This window comes from Pleuronectes platessa, chromosome 1 (assembly GCF_947347685.1).
Source record: "Pleuronectes platessa chromosome 1, fPlePla1.1, whole genome shotgun sequence".
In the NCBI taxonomy this organism is placed as follows: domain Eukaryota; kingdom Metazoa; phylum Chordata; class Actinopteri; order Pleuronectiformes; family Pleuronectidae; genus Pleuronectes; species Pleuronectes platessa.
The window spans coordinates 12,196,173-12,213,068 of NC_070626.1; the positions used below are offsets into that span (position 1 = coordinate 12,196,173).

Below are 16,896 nucleotides of genomic sequence, written 5' to 3' on the forward strand. Positions count from 1 at the left end.
GCAACACCTATAATTGATTAACCATGTTGTATTCTACATGTTCCTTCCTCAGGAGGTGATGGCATGACCATAAAGACCTAATCCCAATTTTCAGTTGTTATGTAATCTTGTAAAAAATGATAAAATTCATACTATTTTGTGTTTTTCTGTGGGATTTGAATCATCTAAAACGTGTTTACCTTTATTCCGCTTTAAGCAAATATCCACACTGCTTTACAGAAGCATGATCATTTGATTCATACTTTATAGCTGAATTTAAATGTATTGCTTTGACCTGTTGTAGATTATTTGAGAACATTAATTACTGACTGTAATCTTATCTATGTGAATTTGGTTTAAATATTTTAATGACAATTTGACTTCTCAGATATAGTGTACTGCACATAATGATTCAGACAGTAGGTTCAACCATCTTCATTACTACAAACTCTAATTCACCTAACAAATTTGACAAAAAGTGGAACAATTGATTCAAAACGAGTGTCTTTCAGTGTGACTAAATAAGATGCCTTGACTGTTTCTCCACACCACGAAAGGTTAAGCCCACATTAGGTGATCAGAGGCACAAAGGTCAGCTTCACAGGAGTCACTTCTCCTCTTTGAGACTATACTGCATTTTACTTTTCAAACTGAAAACACAACATTGGGAAAGTAGGGCTGAGTGCACCAGGGGAGAAGGCTCACAAAGCTGTCCCCCAGGGAACATTATTGCTCGGTTAAAAAAAATAAAAAGAGAAGAAAAATCTTTGAACAGAAACACTCTTTTCACTATATGCTCTCGCTCCTGGACGCACATTTATTGAAATGTCAGTTCTTTAGGGGCCCAGTTCTAATTTCTGTTCCACTCAGTGTCAGTAAATAGGTCTGACTGTGAGTTTTTGTTCGCAGATCCCAGGAGAGTGGCATGCACGCTCAGCAGAGAGACCTCTCACTGCAGCCTCCCTCTAACATATTGATCAGGAATGGCTATTGGCTTTAGCCCTGTGAATAAAATGCTGCTCTACCAAGTTCACTTCCCCGCTGGGCGATTGCACGGACAGACAAAACGTTCAACAATCTTTTAGTGGACTGCCATTTAGCTGAGATCCTAAGCCTTATGACGTCAATGGCTGGCACGGAGGAGGGAGGAGGGGAAGGAAAGAAAATGGGAAATGTCACTTTTGTGTACCGCATATCTTCAAATTACTTTATGTATCTATTTTCTCTGCTTGCCACTCGTGTGTTCCACCACCTGCTGCAAGCCAAGAAGCGATCGCATTGAGATGAATTATAAAACCAAGGGCAGGTAAATAGAGTTGTTTTCTGGCTCTTCACTCAAAGTTGTTTGTCGACATCAAAAAGAGGAACGAGGGTTGACATGTGCATCTCGATACATTTACCTGCTGAAAGCAATGATCCCCTTGACATTTGAAAAAACGTGAACATGGAAAAAAAGACATTTATACAGATTCAGAGTACAGAATGTGCAGTGTTTTGTTTCCACATTATGGGAACATGGCATATTTTTCTAATTTATTGTGACTGGAATGAGGAAGGAGAGGGACCTCTTCATACGCCAATCCCAATTTTGAACTATTAGCTATGATTGCTTTTGTAATTTCTGCCTGGAATCCAGTCTTTAAACCTATGAACGTTTGGTCCATCAATAACTGTCATCAAAATCATTTAACTTCATTTCATTGTTTTCCCTGAGCCTCAGAATGACATTAGGTAGTCGAGTGTTTTCCCATATATCATTTATTTATTTAGTAATTAATTAATTTGTGTATTAATCTATGAGCTATGAATTTAATATTAAATAATGCACAGTCCTCTTCATGAGATTTAAGATAAAATCGGGGCTCTCTCAGTGGTCCTTTGTTTTCTGTTTGGCTGGAACATAGGGCAGTACAGTTTGGGTGCTCTTGTCAGAGACAGTTTGTGTGCTGCTATTTCGTAACAGTTTTTTGCGGCAGCTGGGGTTTAAGAGACTTTTCCTGGGTAGTGTGTGAGCTCCTGTCATCCCCTTCACTGATGAGGAGACGTAGGAAGGGTCCAGAAAGTTATGGTGGAGTGAGTGCTCAGAGGAAGAACGTTTGGGGGCCATTGAGCTGGCCAGGGGACCGGGCTCAGTATCACTCTCTGGTGTCGCACAACCACTCTTGTCCTCCTCTAACCCGTCTTGCTCCTCCTCCTCCTCTTCGTCATCGTCGCAGCACAAGGCGTGGTACAGAATTTTGTCACTGAAACGCACTCGTTCTCTTGTGCCAGAGGTGCGAGAAGTCTTGTGGCTGTGCGTGGAGCTGCTGGCCTCCTCGCTGGAGGAGTCCGGAGTAATGATGCGGGGCCCGTTGGGTATGGGCAGCCCGCCATTCATCTGGGAGTACACAGAGGCAGTGGTGGGGGGTGGGGTCGGGGTCTGTGTCTGGGTGGGGATGGTCCCATGGCCCAGCTCCGGTCGTAGATCCCCTGGTTGCTCACCGGGTCTGCGTGTGGTGCCTCCAGCAGCCTCCAGGTAGCTGCAAAACTCCCAGCTATCTGAAAGCACATCTGAATTGAGGAAGTCGAGCCTGAAGGCCTCTCCCAAGCCTCGCTCACTGCTGGACGTGCTGCTGGCTGTCGCCACCGTCCAGTCATCTGGCTCCAGGTCAAAGTCAAAGTCGGACGTAAGTTTATCGATCTGACCCACCACCTGAAACAGGGAAGACAGAGAACTCATGAGAGGTTGTAGAAAAGCACATTTTTGGGAAAAAGTTAAAAAAGAAAGCTTTCTGAATTCAGATTCATATCTTTTTACATATGTTAGTGGCATCTGTCCAGACTAAAATATCTGAGCAACTACAACCCACTGTGACAGTGGGGCCGGTAATGTTTTCACCTTATTAATCGTTGTGAGTCTGTGAAGGAGTGTGTATGTATTTGCACATGTCTGTGTGTGTAAGCATGTGTACACATATACACACAAATGTGACCATTTTGAGCACATACCCCTCAGAGTGGGCCCAGAATGGTGGTCAGGGTAAGGATTAGGGTTAGGCTTTTTCTTAAAGATTAAGGATAGGGTAAGGGGCTAGGGAACACATCATAACCACGAGTTTCCTCACTAAGGGAATGTATTTGTGTTTGTGTGTGTCTGTGCTGTACTGCACTACTTTAATGGAAGCTACCACAGAGGCAGTCCTCAGCACCATTAGCCAGGTGTCAGTCTGTGTCTGTCTGTCTGTGGACAGACCTTGTCACTGCAATAAATCACAACCCCACAAAACTTTACAGGTGTGTAGTTGAGATCAAAATGAAGGTCAAGTTATAAGATATGTTTGATCTGACAAGTACTTGTGAGTATGTAGTAAAGACTGGCGAGTACTCATCATCGTCAGCATGTCAACAAGTTGACAGGCGTCATGACCGGTCTGATCCCATGATGGTCTCCACGTCTAAATGGATTTCCTATACCCTGCTCTGATCCATTTTTTTCATGTGTTGACATCATAAGAGGGCTTTTAGCACCACAACTCCATTACTTTTGTAATATAGTATAATGTACACAGGGGGTTCATAATTATATTACAAACAATAGTGCTGATCTTCATTTGAACAGATACATGACATAGACATGACACAGACATACATAGACTTAATTCAAAGAAAAAACTATAAAAGTAACTCTATGAAAAGCATTAAAACCCACTTCGATATTGATATCGCTTACAGCTTACACAATATTTTATTGCAGATTTATGTCCAGATGTTTTACATCCCACTGATTACACCCCCCGGCCCCCGAAAAGGCAGGTTTAACAAAAAGTAAGATTTATTCCCAGCTGCTAATAGATCTGTGTTTTCCTTTACAGCTTCTCATTACACTACGTTTCTACAATAAATCTTTAATTGTTTGTTCGTGTTTTTAAAATGGCCCTTGCTTCTGCCACGGCCTCCCGTGGACAGGTGTTGTAAAATACCTTTATGCTGCATTAAAGACTAAATTAAACTTGCACTGAAATGAGGTTGTATCATTGAAGACGGGTCGCAACTCATCAAAGAGGCTTCTTCAGCTCGGAGAGAGAGGGAGAAAACAGGATGAAGAAGAATTGAAGAAGCCTCTTAGATGAGCGGTGAAAGCTGCACGCACACATAGTCCAGTGGCTCATTCGCTTTGTCTTGATGTTTGACTTGTATAGCGACAGCACCAGGATGAATGAGATGAGCCCACGCAGACATATAGCTTTATGGTAAAAACACTAAACCGCAGTGCCTCTCGATGGTTCCGTGCTTATGCATTTTTTAATTCCAGTGCTATTGTAATGTCAGTATCTAACTAAATGAAGCCAAATGTTCACTCAGTCACTTCATTTATTGTTACCTCAAATATAACCTACAGTGTGGAGTGTTTGGTGAATAGAAAACACTTCAGCTGGAATCACACTAGTTTGTTGAAAACACTTAAAGCCCATGCCCTCTATACTCGACATTTTAGTATCTTCAATCAGCAGGTTCTGCTCTCAACAACAAGCTATTGTAAAATGGAAACACTCAGCACGTATGTACTGTAGCTTTTAGCTTGTAGCTTTTCCCCCAACCCATTCAACAAATAAGCCAGGTGGGTTCGAACTCCTCAAAAGTTTATATATTTATTGTATATATGGGTCTGCAATATAATTGCAGCTGAATAGCAGAGAAACTGTGGTTTTACCTTGAGATTCTTAGAAAGATGATCTTTAGTTTTTTGTTTTCTCTATAATTATATGCAGTGCTGGCTTGTTTCTGCCTTTTATGAGTACAAATGAGCGCGGTTGTATCAACAACACAATGTCTTATCCCTGCATGTAGAATTTAATTTTTTTTAATTCTTTGTCCTACTTTAAAAAAGAGAAATTATGAGCCTGAAGAGGTTGAAACTCCAAACCCGCTGATAGAGGAGGAGGGGGTACGCCGCTGCGCTCGCTGAAAAGCCCCAGTGATCTGCAATGCAAACGTTGCAGCTGACATTCATGAGCTCAATGATCTTATGCAAATATCCCGAGATTATGGTCTGAATCTAACGTAAATTTGCTCGCTAACTCCTTGAATAAAACATTACAACACTGTCTTGTATTAGGAGCAACAAACATAAGATACAATAAACCTTCACCTTAAAAAAGAGTGTGAAGGATGATTAGATGCTGCTTCTTTTCTTTCTCACTTCATTTAACGTATGCAGCCTCTCAGTCCTCAGCTTTTAACAGTGATGTTTTGTGCTGTTAAGTACAAACAATTGCATTCAAATCAGGCTTTGTACGTCGGCATGCATAGCATTGGCTCATCTGTCAATGAGCCTCTCTGCAGATCCTGTCAATTTTGGCGTCGCACGCCTCGTGAGTACTTGGACGGTGCCTCCCTATTGGCCGAATGCCCAGAGGGAATTGGGCCGTGTGAGTGCTCTAATACTGGAATTACTTAACCTGTTTGTGTTGTGATTTGCAGACTTTTAACTCACAGATTTGTTAATGTAAGATGTTTCTCAGACCCACAGGAGGCGGAATAGCTTTGTTTACATGTTTACACAACTTGGGACGAGGGACTCGATTTAATCAACGAGTTAGATGTGTTTCACGAGACGCTGAACTTTGATATGTTAAAAGAAGGGTGAAAAGAAATGCAAATATAGAGTTTTCTGATCACCCAAACATTGCTTTTTCTCTGCAGCGGTTCATCATCATCAGTGTTAACAGTAACAGCGCCCAACGTCGGCTGGTCTGACCCCTGCCTGCAGTATGTGGGGTAATTTAACTTGATAACTGTCTCAGCTCCGAGGGTCTGCTGAATCTTTCTAGGTCACAATGCAGCACATGCTCAATGAAGCAACAAGGAACACTAGCCTCTGCTTTTTCTTCCAGTCCGAGGATGTGCGATGAGGGAGCTCCGGAGTGAACTGGAGGAGCAGATTGCTTTAGCTCATAGGATGAATGAACACATCAGGACAATGTGCACGATGTGTTTGGAACAGAAAACGCATTATGAGAATTTGCAAGAATCTAAATTAAAGGGTAAAGTAATTATAACGTTTGCAATGTAACCCCACCATATATGTACATTGGTAAAGAAAATAGATCTATTAGAGTTTTCCTGTCGAAGGTGCCATGTGTGAGTTCTAAAATAAACAAACATTTTGGGAGTAAACACAATTGCTCACGCTATATGGAACAACCACCTCTAATTTACTTTGTCAGCACACAGTTATCCTGTTCCCATAAGTCACATCAGTCAGAATCCTTCTAAACACTTGAGTGGGTGGACAAAGCACATAGTTACATGTCGGATATGCAGCCCTTATTTTGACATCTCCTTAGTTTTGATTACCTCAAATGTAAAATTCAGGATATGCAGCTTGAAGCTGTGATAAACCTCTGGAGTCGGCTGTGTATCCCCCATGGACTTTATGGCGCCATCACTCTACAAAGTTTATGATGCAGTGATGGCCCATCCTTGTGACTGAAAAGACTCCATTTGCAACCCAGTTAAGCTGTAATGTATAGTGTAAGTGTGCATATAAGTGCTGGGGATTTGAGTTTGACTCAAGTCTTTAATTTGATCTCAGTGTCTCTGCTGACGACTTCACTCATTTTCTTAACTGCAAATGGAAGCTACGGGAAACTATGTTGATGGCTTCATCAATATGTTATGAGCAGCACACAATTTTTTTTTTTTTCAAAGTAATATTTTAGGATATTATTACTGTAAGGCAGAAACATTGAGGATTGTAATAGCAATAATAATACAAATAATAATAATGAACAACTTCATAGACCATGTTTCAACACAAAGGACAAATTTCTGCAAACCTAGAAAACATAAAGCTAAAACTTATAAACGAAAGTTTATACAGAATCATGGAAATAATATTAGTTTCCATTGCACTTAACTTCCAACTATTGCTTTGACAAATAAAGACTAGAATGGCACTCAGTAGAACACAAACCTCCACCAAAGCCCAACAGTCTCCTTAAATCATTTCTTTATCTAGATCCATAGGTGAAAAAGATTGGGTTCTTCCCTGACTAATAGCACATCCTTCCACCAAAGTGTAGTGGTAATCCATACAGTAGTGTTTGTGCTATCCTGCTAAATAGACAAACAATCAAACACTGATGAAACCATAACCAACTTCGGGCAGGAAATACATTTCCTATTTTTTCTATCTTATGGTGACCAGTCATTTAAAAAAAATAAAAGGTTTTCATATCCTAAATATTTGGACAAGATTTCCACTTCAATCAATCATCACATATTATTTTGTAGAGCCTATATTGACAAATGTATATTTTGTCTCATAGGGCTTAACAAGGTGCGACATCCTCTGTCCTTAAACCTCAACCTCAACCAGAGTCGGGAAAAGCTACCAACAAAAAACGTATTAACAGGGGAAAGAAGAACGTAGAAACCTCAGAGAGCCACATGTGAGGGCTCCCTCTCTCAGGACTCACAGAAGTGCAATAGATGCCACATGTAGCCAAACAAAATTAAAATATTAACAACATTGATTAGCATTGGCAGCGACAATGTGGCCCATCCGTTGTAGAAGCAGGGTTGCTGAGCACACACATCTGATTGTGTTTATATAATCCATGCAGACCAATCACTGATGAAATTACCATTTTTATCTTCTTCACTGCACACTATCAGCCGGCAGCCACGAGTCAACTGTAGGTGACAGCACCTGATCAACCTCCCGGTCCAGTCATTTCAGAGTTCTTATAGGTGCTTTAAAAGACAGGCTGCCTGGGCAGCATCAGGCGAGGGTTTATTACTGTACCTCAACACCTGTCTGAAATGATTGGGCTGGGTAATTGAGGGTCAGAGTGAAAGAGGGCACTTGGAGTCTCGTCTGTGACAGAAGGGTACAGTGATGGAAAAGACAGGCAAGGGTAATCTAGGACAGAGTGGTGGTCAGTAATGTAAAAACTCTCCGAAGAGCCTCTTCTCAGGCTGAGTGGTGATTTGGGAAATAGATTTAGTACAGTCCACTATCATTACAAGAGTCCTTCTCTCTAATATTCATCTCCACCTGGTATCATGATTTATTTATTGTGAGTGGGGGCCGTGCCAGTTTCTTTTCCCCAAAGTGAGCGCCTGTCCTCTGTTAATGCTAATTGAAAATATACTGGAGCATTAGTAGAGGAATAAGTTATTCCACTACGGATGTTTAATGTGTTGTTGAAAAATGCAGATTGAGGTCAAAATCGGGGAATGTGAAAATCTGGGTGTAAAATTGCTTCTGATGAGCAGGGGTATATTTACCACATGCTCTAATCACTGTGTTGATCTTTCAACAGATGTTTAATGTGAAAAGCTTGTTTTGATGTGCATTGATTTCTCTCTGTAAGAAAAATATTTTGTAAACTTTAGTAAACAGATGGGGATTTATAAATCATATATATATGTTTTAGAACATGACGTTTCTAATCATCCTAATGGAAAGGCTATCATGTTTTCCAAGCTGTTGTACATATTGTATTATTTATCCGAAAATGAAAACCGCTCTTCAACGTGGCATCTGTAGACATGCAGTTTGTACATGTGTAAAAAAAAATCAGGTGTTAGTTAACAAAAATAAATAAGACATAACACCCTCACTGGATTCATTTGAAATACACACTGTTTGAGTGAATTTTCAGTGGATTGCCTCATTAAGCCGTGTTCAAGTGGCCTCTCTCCATCTGTTCCTGTGCCACCCGTTCTTCCAGGAGTCATTTTCAGAGTAGACTGAGAGATGTTTGCAGAGCTGGTTTGTTAATTATGCAGCATCCAGCATCTAGCATGGCTTCTCTTTTTTTCTTCATGGTAAAGATCTGAAACGTGTTCAGCGGAGCCATTTAAACACATCTAAGGGTTATTTCTTTCTCAACATGTCACAATAGATTTCCAGCCTGCCCCTGTGCAGCACTTCTAGCACTGTGATTGTGTGTGCCAGTTACGAAGACTCAGCAATTATCAGAATGGCTTTGCATGCTGTTTCGCAAATATTGTTTTAATGCAGTTAGCTCCTGCAGCTTTATCCTCCTCACATGCTTATTTCCCCTCTGCTTAATTCTCCTCGAGATGTGAGGAGGGGATCATCCAAGTCACTCACATTGTGGTGATATGGTTTATCTTATCCCCCAGAAGCAATTGTATCATCCCCGACTTGCTCTGAAAGAACATAATTAGTGGATTCACTAGAAAATTGTCCAGTCTGCAGTTTCCTCCTGGGATCCTATTCACAATGGGATGAAACCGCAATTTGGGAACACTTTGTATTTTTGGATATGTGCGTAATATAACCCAGCTGTATGTGAACACAGTGCAGACTGTTCCATATCTGCACAGCACTGTTGCCTTGAAAGCTCGGGCCATATGATGTAAGAGCTCGGGGCAGATTTGTGGAGCAGAAGGCTGGTGCCCTGAGTGAGGCGCACAAAATCAGACACATGTTTCCCTGCAATCTTGAGAAGGTTGTGTATAAACAACGCCAAAAACATATTCAGTCTCACAAAGCATCAAATAAAAGAAAAAATTTGGCAGAATATGTGTTATCTGTAACGTGTTTAATGTATTTATAAATTCCTGGTGTGTTAGAGAAACGATTCAATGCTTGAATGAGGCAGGTTAAGTATTCATGTGTTTGCATGTTTCGATGCTTGTAGAGTTCACACTCCAACTGTATCTTTCTCTCTCTTCATTAACACTGCATGTGACATCCTGCTACATACTATGGGAATTACTTGTCAATATGTTTTTGCAGCAAAGTCAACAAGAGTAAACCTGTATGTTCATTGCACTGGTATATTGAGTGTATTCTAATGCAGATGACTCTGCAGAGAGAGGTCCAGTGAGTCTGTGGGCGGGCATTATCACAAGCCAGGAGGACTCTGGATTTAGGTCAGGCCATCTTGATTGGTGAGATGCGTTGCTCCGTGCTGGCACAGGGATGAAGTGTCTTTTTGAAGTGTTCGCTGGAGGCATTTGGTGTAATTATCCTGTCATGAGAGGGGCTATAAGCCCGAGACTTCATTAGGCACATGCCTCCTGCTTTTTCATCTTTTCTCCCCCCCCCAAAAAAAAGAAGTCTCTTTATGGAGGTCTTAAAGTGCTAAACAACGCTGTGATGTGCAGAGGGCCAAAACCCCCTGACAGCTCACTAATCAGACGCATCATTTCAAACTCCGACACATAATGGGCTTCGTATATCCCTCTGGGGCTTTGGACGAGGTGGGCTTCTGAAGTCCTTAAGGCCTACGAAATCAACCACTTCTTTAGCCAAATTGAGGTCATTAGCCTGGACAGATTCATTCTCCAACTGCAGGTTTATACTAATATCCTGGCGAGGGTTATTGGATGTTCAACCATTAAGGGGATAATATGGGAGCAGCAACAGGAAGGCAGCAGATGCAGCGTGCATTGGTGCTGGCAGAGCACACTGATCATTTATTGAGGTTCTCCTTCATTGCTTCTATCTGTGTTGAGGAGCCTAGGGCCGGTAATGAGCAGAAAAAGATGGTAGTGCCACGCTACAGGGCTCCTCAGTCTGTCTGCTTCCCTGAGATAGCACTGGGATTAGGCCCGAGTACTCCCAGGTCACGCTGTTCACATTCAAGGCAAAAAAAGGTGTGCATGTGAGCGCAGCCAGGCCACACTGACCGGTTTTAATGACTCAGTAGTAGAGTTTTCATTAACAACATGTCTTGGTGTAGCGGGCCAGTGAAGGTGTAAAGTGATTGTAGTTTGTCAGAGCGCAGCAAACGTGTGTGACCTGTGCTGAAAATAGGAGAGAATCTCTCTGGCTGGGAGAACACAACTCTACAGGAACTGGGTCAGCCCAATCCAGCAGTAAATCCCTCACTCTGACACATCACATACGCATTGCCAGTTTATCTACACAGGCTGAAACAGTAGATAGATAAGCATTAAGTCTGCCCTTCAAAAAGCAGCACACACAAAAAAAACTAAAACTTATTAAGGTTTTTACTGTCGTTAAAGTAGATTTGTCGCAGTAAAAATGGCTCACATAAATAAATGTATACTAGAAACTGCTGTGTGTTAGTACATCAAAATATAATGTGGTAACAATTTATTTTCTAAAGCATCACACCAGTTTATGTCTGTTGCTACGTGCAGTAAGGCAAACTAAAAGGTGAGTTAGACTAAAAATACGTATTGTTGCACAATGGATGTCTAATTGCAACTCTTGTTAAGTTGGGGCCTGCCCTATGGATCCTTGGTTCTCTATTGACCCTGTAGAATCCAACTACATCGTAGTACTACTTCAGTTAATGGTAAAGAGTTAGAAATCTCATTATTATCAGCCATAATCTTGTAACTATCCAATGTAGTTTTTACAACAAGTTACGAGATTGTGAAACAATGTTATATGTCCCTGTAGAGGCCACACGTTTGTGTGATATCAACTGCGTTTCAGGAAAAATGTGTTTTTTCGCTATGTTGAGGATGATTCATCTCGCTTCTTTTCGTCCTGATTTCAGGCTTAGACCTCTGTTTATAAGGAGTTTCATGGGAAATGTACTTTAAGAACCAGAGCCATTCTAAAACAGGTTGGTCACTGTTGCCCTCTATTTGGGCACATGTAACTGTTGTGACGCACGCACAAAAAGATTTACGTGTATGTCTTCATATTAGTCATGCATTGTGCAGAGCTTTATAGGGCCTCATTGTCAGCTTTGTCCCTCTCTTGTATGAATGATGAACATATTCTGTGCAGATTATAGCAACAATAAAACAATGGCCCTGATCCGACCAGATGTATCTTGTCTGATCCGATAACAAATGGACAGCTCTATAAGTACAGGTATGAATGATCCGAGACACATTGAGGACTCGTTGAGATCTGATCACTGAGAACACGTTCGGAGGTTGTCTGGGCCACATTCCTTTAAGCAGTGTCTGAATGTGTCCTGGGCCAAGCTGCCTGCTCAGCTGACGTCCTCGGTATGATAGGAGTACTATCTATTCAAACCGTGTTAGTCGGCTTTTTCCATGATGTCTTTTCAGAAAGCCCACAGAAAGATGATACGAGTGTGTCAAACGCACCAAGGAATAGACCCAGTCTGTATTGTTTTCCTTTCTTCTTCTTTTAATATCCGGCAGACCTGGCACAAGAAGTGCATTGCTACCTTCCACCAATTAAAAATCATTATGCGTTTGGTCTTTTGAAAACCCTAATGCCTGTTGTGAACTGATATACTTCCATGTGCCAACTTGCGATCAAATCCCCTATACGCCCCTACACGCCAGGTATGAATGGTAGTCCAAAATCACACTGTCACACATACACACAGCTAACAATGATTATTAAATGTAGGGATGAAACCTGAAAACGACCCACTGAACAAAATATTTTTGCGGTAGCCGTCCCCTTCAGCCAAACGATTTCTATTTAGGTTTGTGTTAGAAACGATCCATGCCTGGTTACAATGCAGAAGATGCACCTGCTCTCCTTTTCTAATTAAAAATCCCCCTGTCCAGATTTGTGTTATGGCTCCTATCACGTTCTGTCTTCCTAGGCTGGGGATAGATGCTACTGCCTAATGACAGTTTTCATGCAGCAGTACTGGATGGTATTACACAATTTAGCGTGTGTAAATCGATTTACGCTTCCCCCGTAAAAAAGCTTCAATAACACGGCAAGTTGCCAAATCTACCCCAAACCATTTTTTTGCACAAGAGAACATGCACTCACTGTTTCCTTGTCAGGTTTATCCCCTCTATTGGTTGTGAAGGAAATCTGGCAAATATACCGGTTATTTGTGGAGGATCTGATATATTGATGTGCAAAACTGGGCAACCCTTCTGTTTAGCTTTGTGTTAATAACTCAGCCTCCTGTCTTCAGGTGTTGATTAGTGTAGACTCAAGTCAACATGTCACAGTTCCTGCAACATTGAAAGCATTTTAGAACTTGAAATGTAGGGGAGATTGGGACTGGTCATTTTCCCAAACGTGCCCTTCACATATGAAGGAGAGTGTTTGGATCAGACATATTCTGAACAGGAAAAGGTTGAAAACATCCAGGCAAGGGGTGGTGTCTGGGTAGAGCTTGCAGGAGGAGGGACATGACGTATTTGCTACCTAAATTACATGGTTTTGTTCCCATATCTTCAAAAGTTCTCGAAACTAATTTTTCTAAATTGACGCTTATTCAATGTCTTCCATGTGCGTGGCCTCCTTAAATACTTCAATGCAATTTTCTTCTTGCGAGTTTTGCCACCGTCACATGTTAGAAAGTCATAAACACGTCCACTCGCTGTGAATTTTCTTACTCAATTCTCATATGGGCTCCCTCTGATATTTTGCTGACATTTAACCAGGGCGCTAGCAGGAAAAGTTCTAGAAAAATGTCTGAGGCAACTGAGTGAGTGCATATTTGAAAGCAGCTTTCGACACAAGCAAATTCAGATGATGTTTTTTGCTTTGTTTATAACATTACAGATTTCCTTATTGACACAAGTTTAGTCAAGGTCAGTTTCAGCTTGACACTATAATTACTACTAATAATGTTTTTCTTGAGCAAGCAGCAACTGCAATTTCTACATATAGTGCAGGATGTACTTTAAGGCTTTAAGGCCCCTGAGCGGCAAGTTGTTAACTGCAAGAAAACTCTGGCTTTTCTGAACACAAGAGTAAAACCCAGAAGTCAGTAGAAGTGAGTTAAATCTTCTTTTCCTTAAGAATTTAGTTTCTCAAAAGGCCCCAACGGGGCTGGGTTTTGCATTAAAGTCCCCCTTTCTAAGCAACAAAATAGGTAATTTGTCTGTGGCACCTACAAGTAATATGGCGATTCAAAAAATGTATTATACTGTTTCTTGTTCTAACACCCTCATGGCTTAATCTGGCAAAAACGTAGGACCTTAAAAGTTACAAATATTCTGTTGTGTGTGTATGAACAACTACAGCTCAGTGCTGTTGCACCAACGGTAGTGTGGCACAGTGGATTCATAGCATTGGAATCTGAGGCGGGACATGCTTGCGTAATTCATAATACTGATATGTTATGCATTATGACATATGGAGCAGAGCTGCATATCTCACAGTCATAGTATCAGAGTCATATACTTTGTCAACTCTCCATCCCCAACTGCTTCCTTAGACCTTTTGTAATGGTATAACTCGGCTTTAAGCTTTGCACCTTTTACCTTCACACAACCTCAAAAGGTCACTTGTCAGGAAAACATAGACTGAGGATTTTTTCGGTGTTTTGAACAACTAGGGCTTTTCGGTTTCAGTGTTTATGTTTTGTATTTTGTTTTAAAATCTTATGTATATACATAGTGTGGATTACAGTTTTATAGTTATTACTCCAGTTGACCTTCCATGACAATTTACCAAAATTATGAACTATTCAAGCAACATCTGCATCTCTGCTCTATTTACCACATCAGCATTATGAATTATTTGAGCACATCCCCTTTTTCATTCAAGCTTCAGCTTGTGTGCCTGACTGTAACACTTTTCTTCAGGAGCGCTGGGCTGACTGTGCAGCATCTGTACATGTTCGCAACCAGATGTCATACACCCTGATGAAGTAAAACATATCCGCCATCAAGGTGACAACAGCAGAAACATTTAATCCTGCACTCAAATGTAAATGAACGAAAACAAGAGAGAATTCCTGTTCTGACTTATACTAGAAACGGACAGTAACAACGGGCTGCTGTTTTTATAGTTATTGATGCTAGTTGGTTTCCTATTCAGGGCTACGATTCCATGTTAAAATGATTATGCATCTAGATGCATCAAATAATATTATTTCTGTGCATGATTAATTTTTTGTACAAATAAAAAATATTACATACTGTTAAAATGAACATAGCTTAAAACATTGATTGATTATGTTTTGTCTTTGCATCGATGCAGAGTTGTCCACGTCCAAATCACGATTAGGGATGCACCGATATGGAAATTCTTGGCCGATACCGATATTTAAAATAACAATCTGGCCGATAGCCGATACCGATACCGATATTTGTTTATTTTCTTTTTGTTGTTATTTATTCACCCTTTTGTGCCAGAAAAATAATTAAATAATTATTTAGAAAGCACTATTTAAAAAAATGTCAGCCCTTCATCACTCTTATCTTTTAATGAGCACAGATTGAATCAAATTTATGAAACAATCTTTGATTTAACTAAACTTTATTTAACAGAGACATATTATGCCCATTTTACCGCAAGTTGAAATGGTTCCTTGGGATCTTAATGAAATGTCTGTAACATATTTTGGTCAAAATACCACAAGGGTAATTTAAAACAGCACCTTTTTACCCTGTCTAAAACAGCCCTGTTAAAGTGTCATTATAGAGAACGCTCTTCTCATTGATTTACGGTAGCAGTATTGCCCGTTTATTAGATGTGTTACGGCTTCTGTGTGTATGACGTATGTTGTCAATTCCCTTGTTACCTGTGCATGAGACGGATGAATAGAGCCGATGCACATGAGAATAAAGTACTTAAACAGACGCTACGCTCATACTTTTTACGCCAAGTTACACTGCGTGAGTCAAGATAACTTAACAAGCCCTCCTCAGTTTGACCTGTTTTGAGTGTCGGGCAGAAATCACATCGCGTCAACACCCACCGTGGCCCTTCGCGATGCTTGTTTTAATTAAACAGTCGGATTCCCCTGGTCCGCACCAGTTCTCAGTCAGCTGCTAGGCATCAGCCGGAGGGTTCCCCCAGCGGTCGCCGTAGCTGAGGTGATCCTTGAGAAGGGCCCGACACGCGTCCAGAGTGGCCGCCGCTGACCGCGTACCTGGTCCCCTCCAACGGCCCGCCTTCCGTGCCGGCGATGGACACCGCCCCGCGGTACAAGAGAAAGAAAGCACCCCCACCAGTGACGCCGTGAGGTGCCACCGGATGAGGACCTCCCGGTGCCGCACACTGAGCCTCCGGCGGCGCGGAGAGGTGCACAGCGGTTTTACCACAAATATGAACATCGGCCAATGATATCGGTGAAAGTCAAGTTTATTACCAATAAGCCGATATCAGTAAACGAGGCGAATATCGGCCGCTACCGATGTTCGGCCGATAAATCGGTGCATCCCTAATCACGATGCATCGAAAGAACAATCAATTTCCCTCTATTATTAATCATCTATCTTTACCAACGAGTTTGAACTTAGTCATTGGAAATAATCATCTCATAATATCATAACACCCTCCCTCATATAACAGTCTCTTTATTAGAAACAGTCATTATTGTTTTTCCTTTATCAGACAACGATAGCCACATAGCTTTTTTAAGGAATTCAACAGGCACTGACTTACACCATTAGACCTTGAACATTGGCTGAAATAGCTTAAAACAAAAAATTGCACTGTCGACTTTGCTGTGCTTTGCATTCCACTGCACTACACTTGTCTTATTCAGCTTCACAGCAGTTTTTTTCTTTTTTCATTATGGTTAAACTCAGGGTTACTTTTCATCGCTGCTCATTGTTCTCAGGCCACGGATTCGGATGAAATGTCCGGGCGCAGAGAGCAGAGGCTAACCCCACTATTAATACAGGGCATGCAATCAATATGCCACTGGCATTTCTAGGTTTCCTTGGCCTGCAGTGCTTATCTTAATGGGAGTGTGCTCCCATTTTCTTTTATTGTGTGAACCCATATATCATTACCCACCAAATATAGCTGGATCTACCATGAAGCAAAAACATTCAGGCTCAGTGGAGGTAAAAACATAAATGCAACTTGTTTTTTCTGCTGATTTATGGTGGTGGCAGTAAATCTAAGGAATTCATTTACAGATACTTAATTTCTGCTCCGTCGTCTTTGTCTTTGGGTCTCTGTTGTGATTATCAGCCTGCCAAATGTTTAAAGCAGCATTATTCCTCATTGGCTAAGAAACCACGTCAGTACAGGATGATGTGCTGTAAGTCAAGGACTTGATA

At 41.2% G+C, this 16,896-nt stretch overlaps 1 protein-coding gene across 2 annotated transcripts in view; it reads right to left on the bottom strand.

Annotated features, from left to right (window-relative positions):
- Positions 1 to 1,469: 1,469 nt before the first annotated feature.
- insyn1 (inhibitory synaptic factor 1) overlaps positions 1,470 to 16,896 on the bottom strand; it is a 45,715-nt gene continuing 30,288 nt past the window's right edge. Inside the window, exons 2-3 of one of the 2 annotated variants that reach the window (XM_053423062.1) lie at positions 2,425 to 2,671; positions 1,470 to 2,370 (exon numbers count right to left, since the gene is read on the bottom strand). In XM_053423062.1, the coding sequence (XP_053279037.1) occupies positions 1,847 to 2,370; positions 2,425 to 2,671 (771 nt within the window). In that variant the 3' untranslated portion in view covers positions 1,470 to 1,846. Of the gene's footprint in view, positions 2,672 to 16,896 lie in introns of both variants that reach the window. The other variant, XM_053422997.1, reaches the window with a different exon arrangement.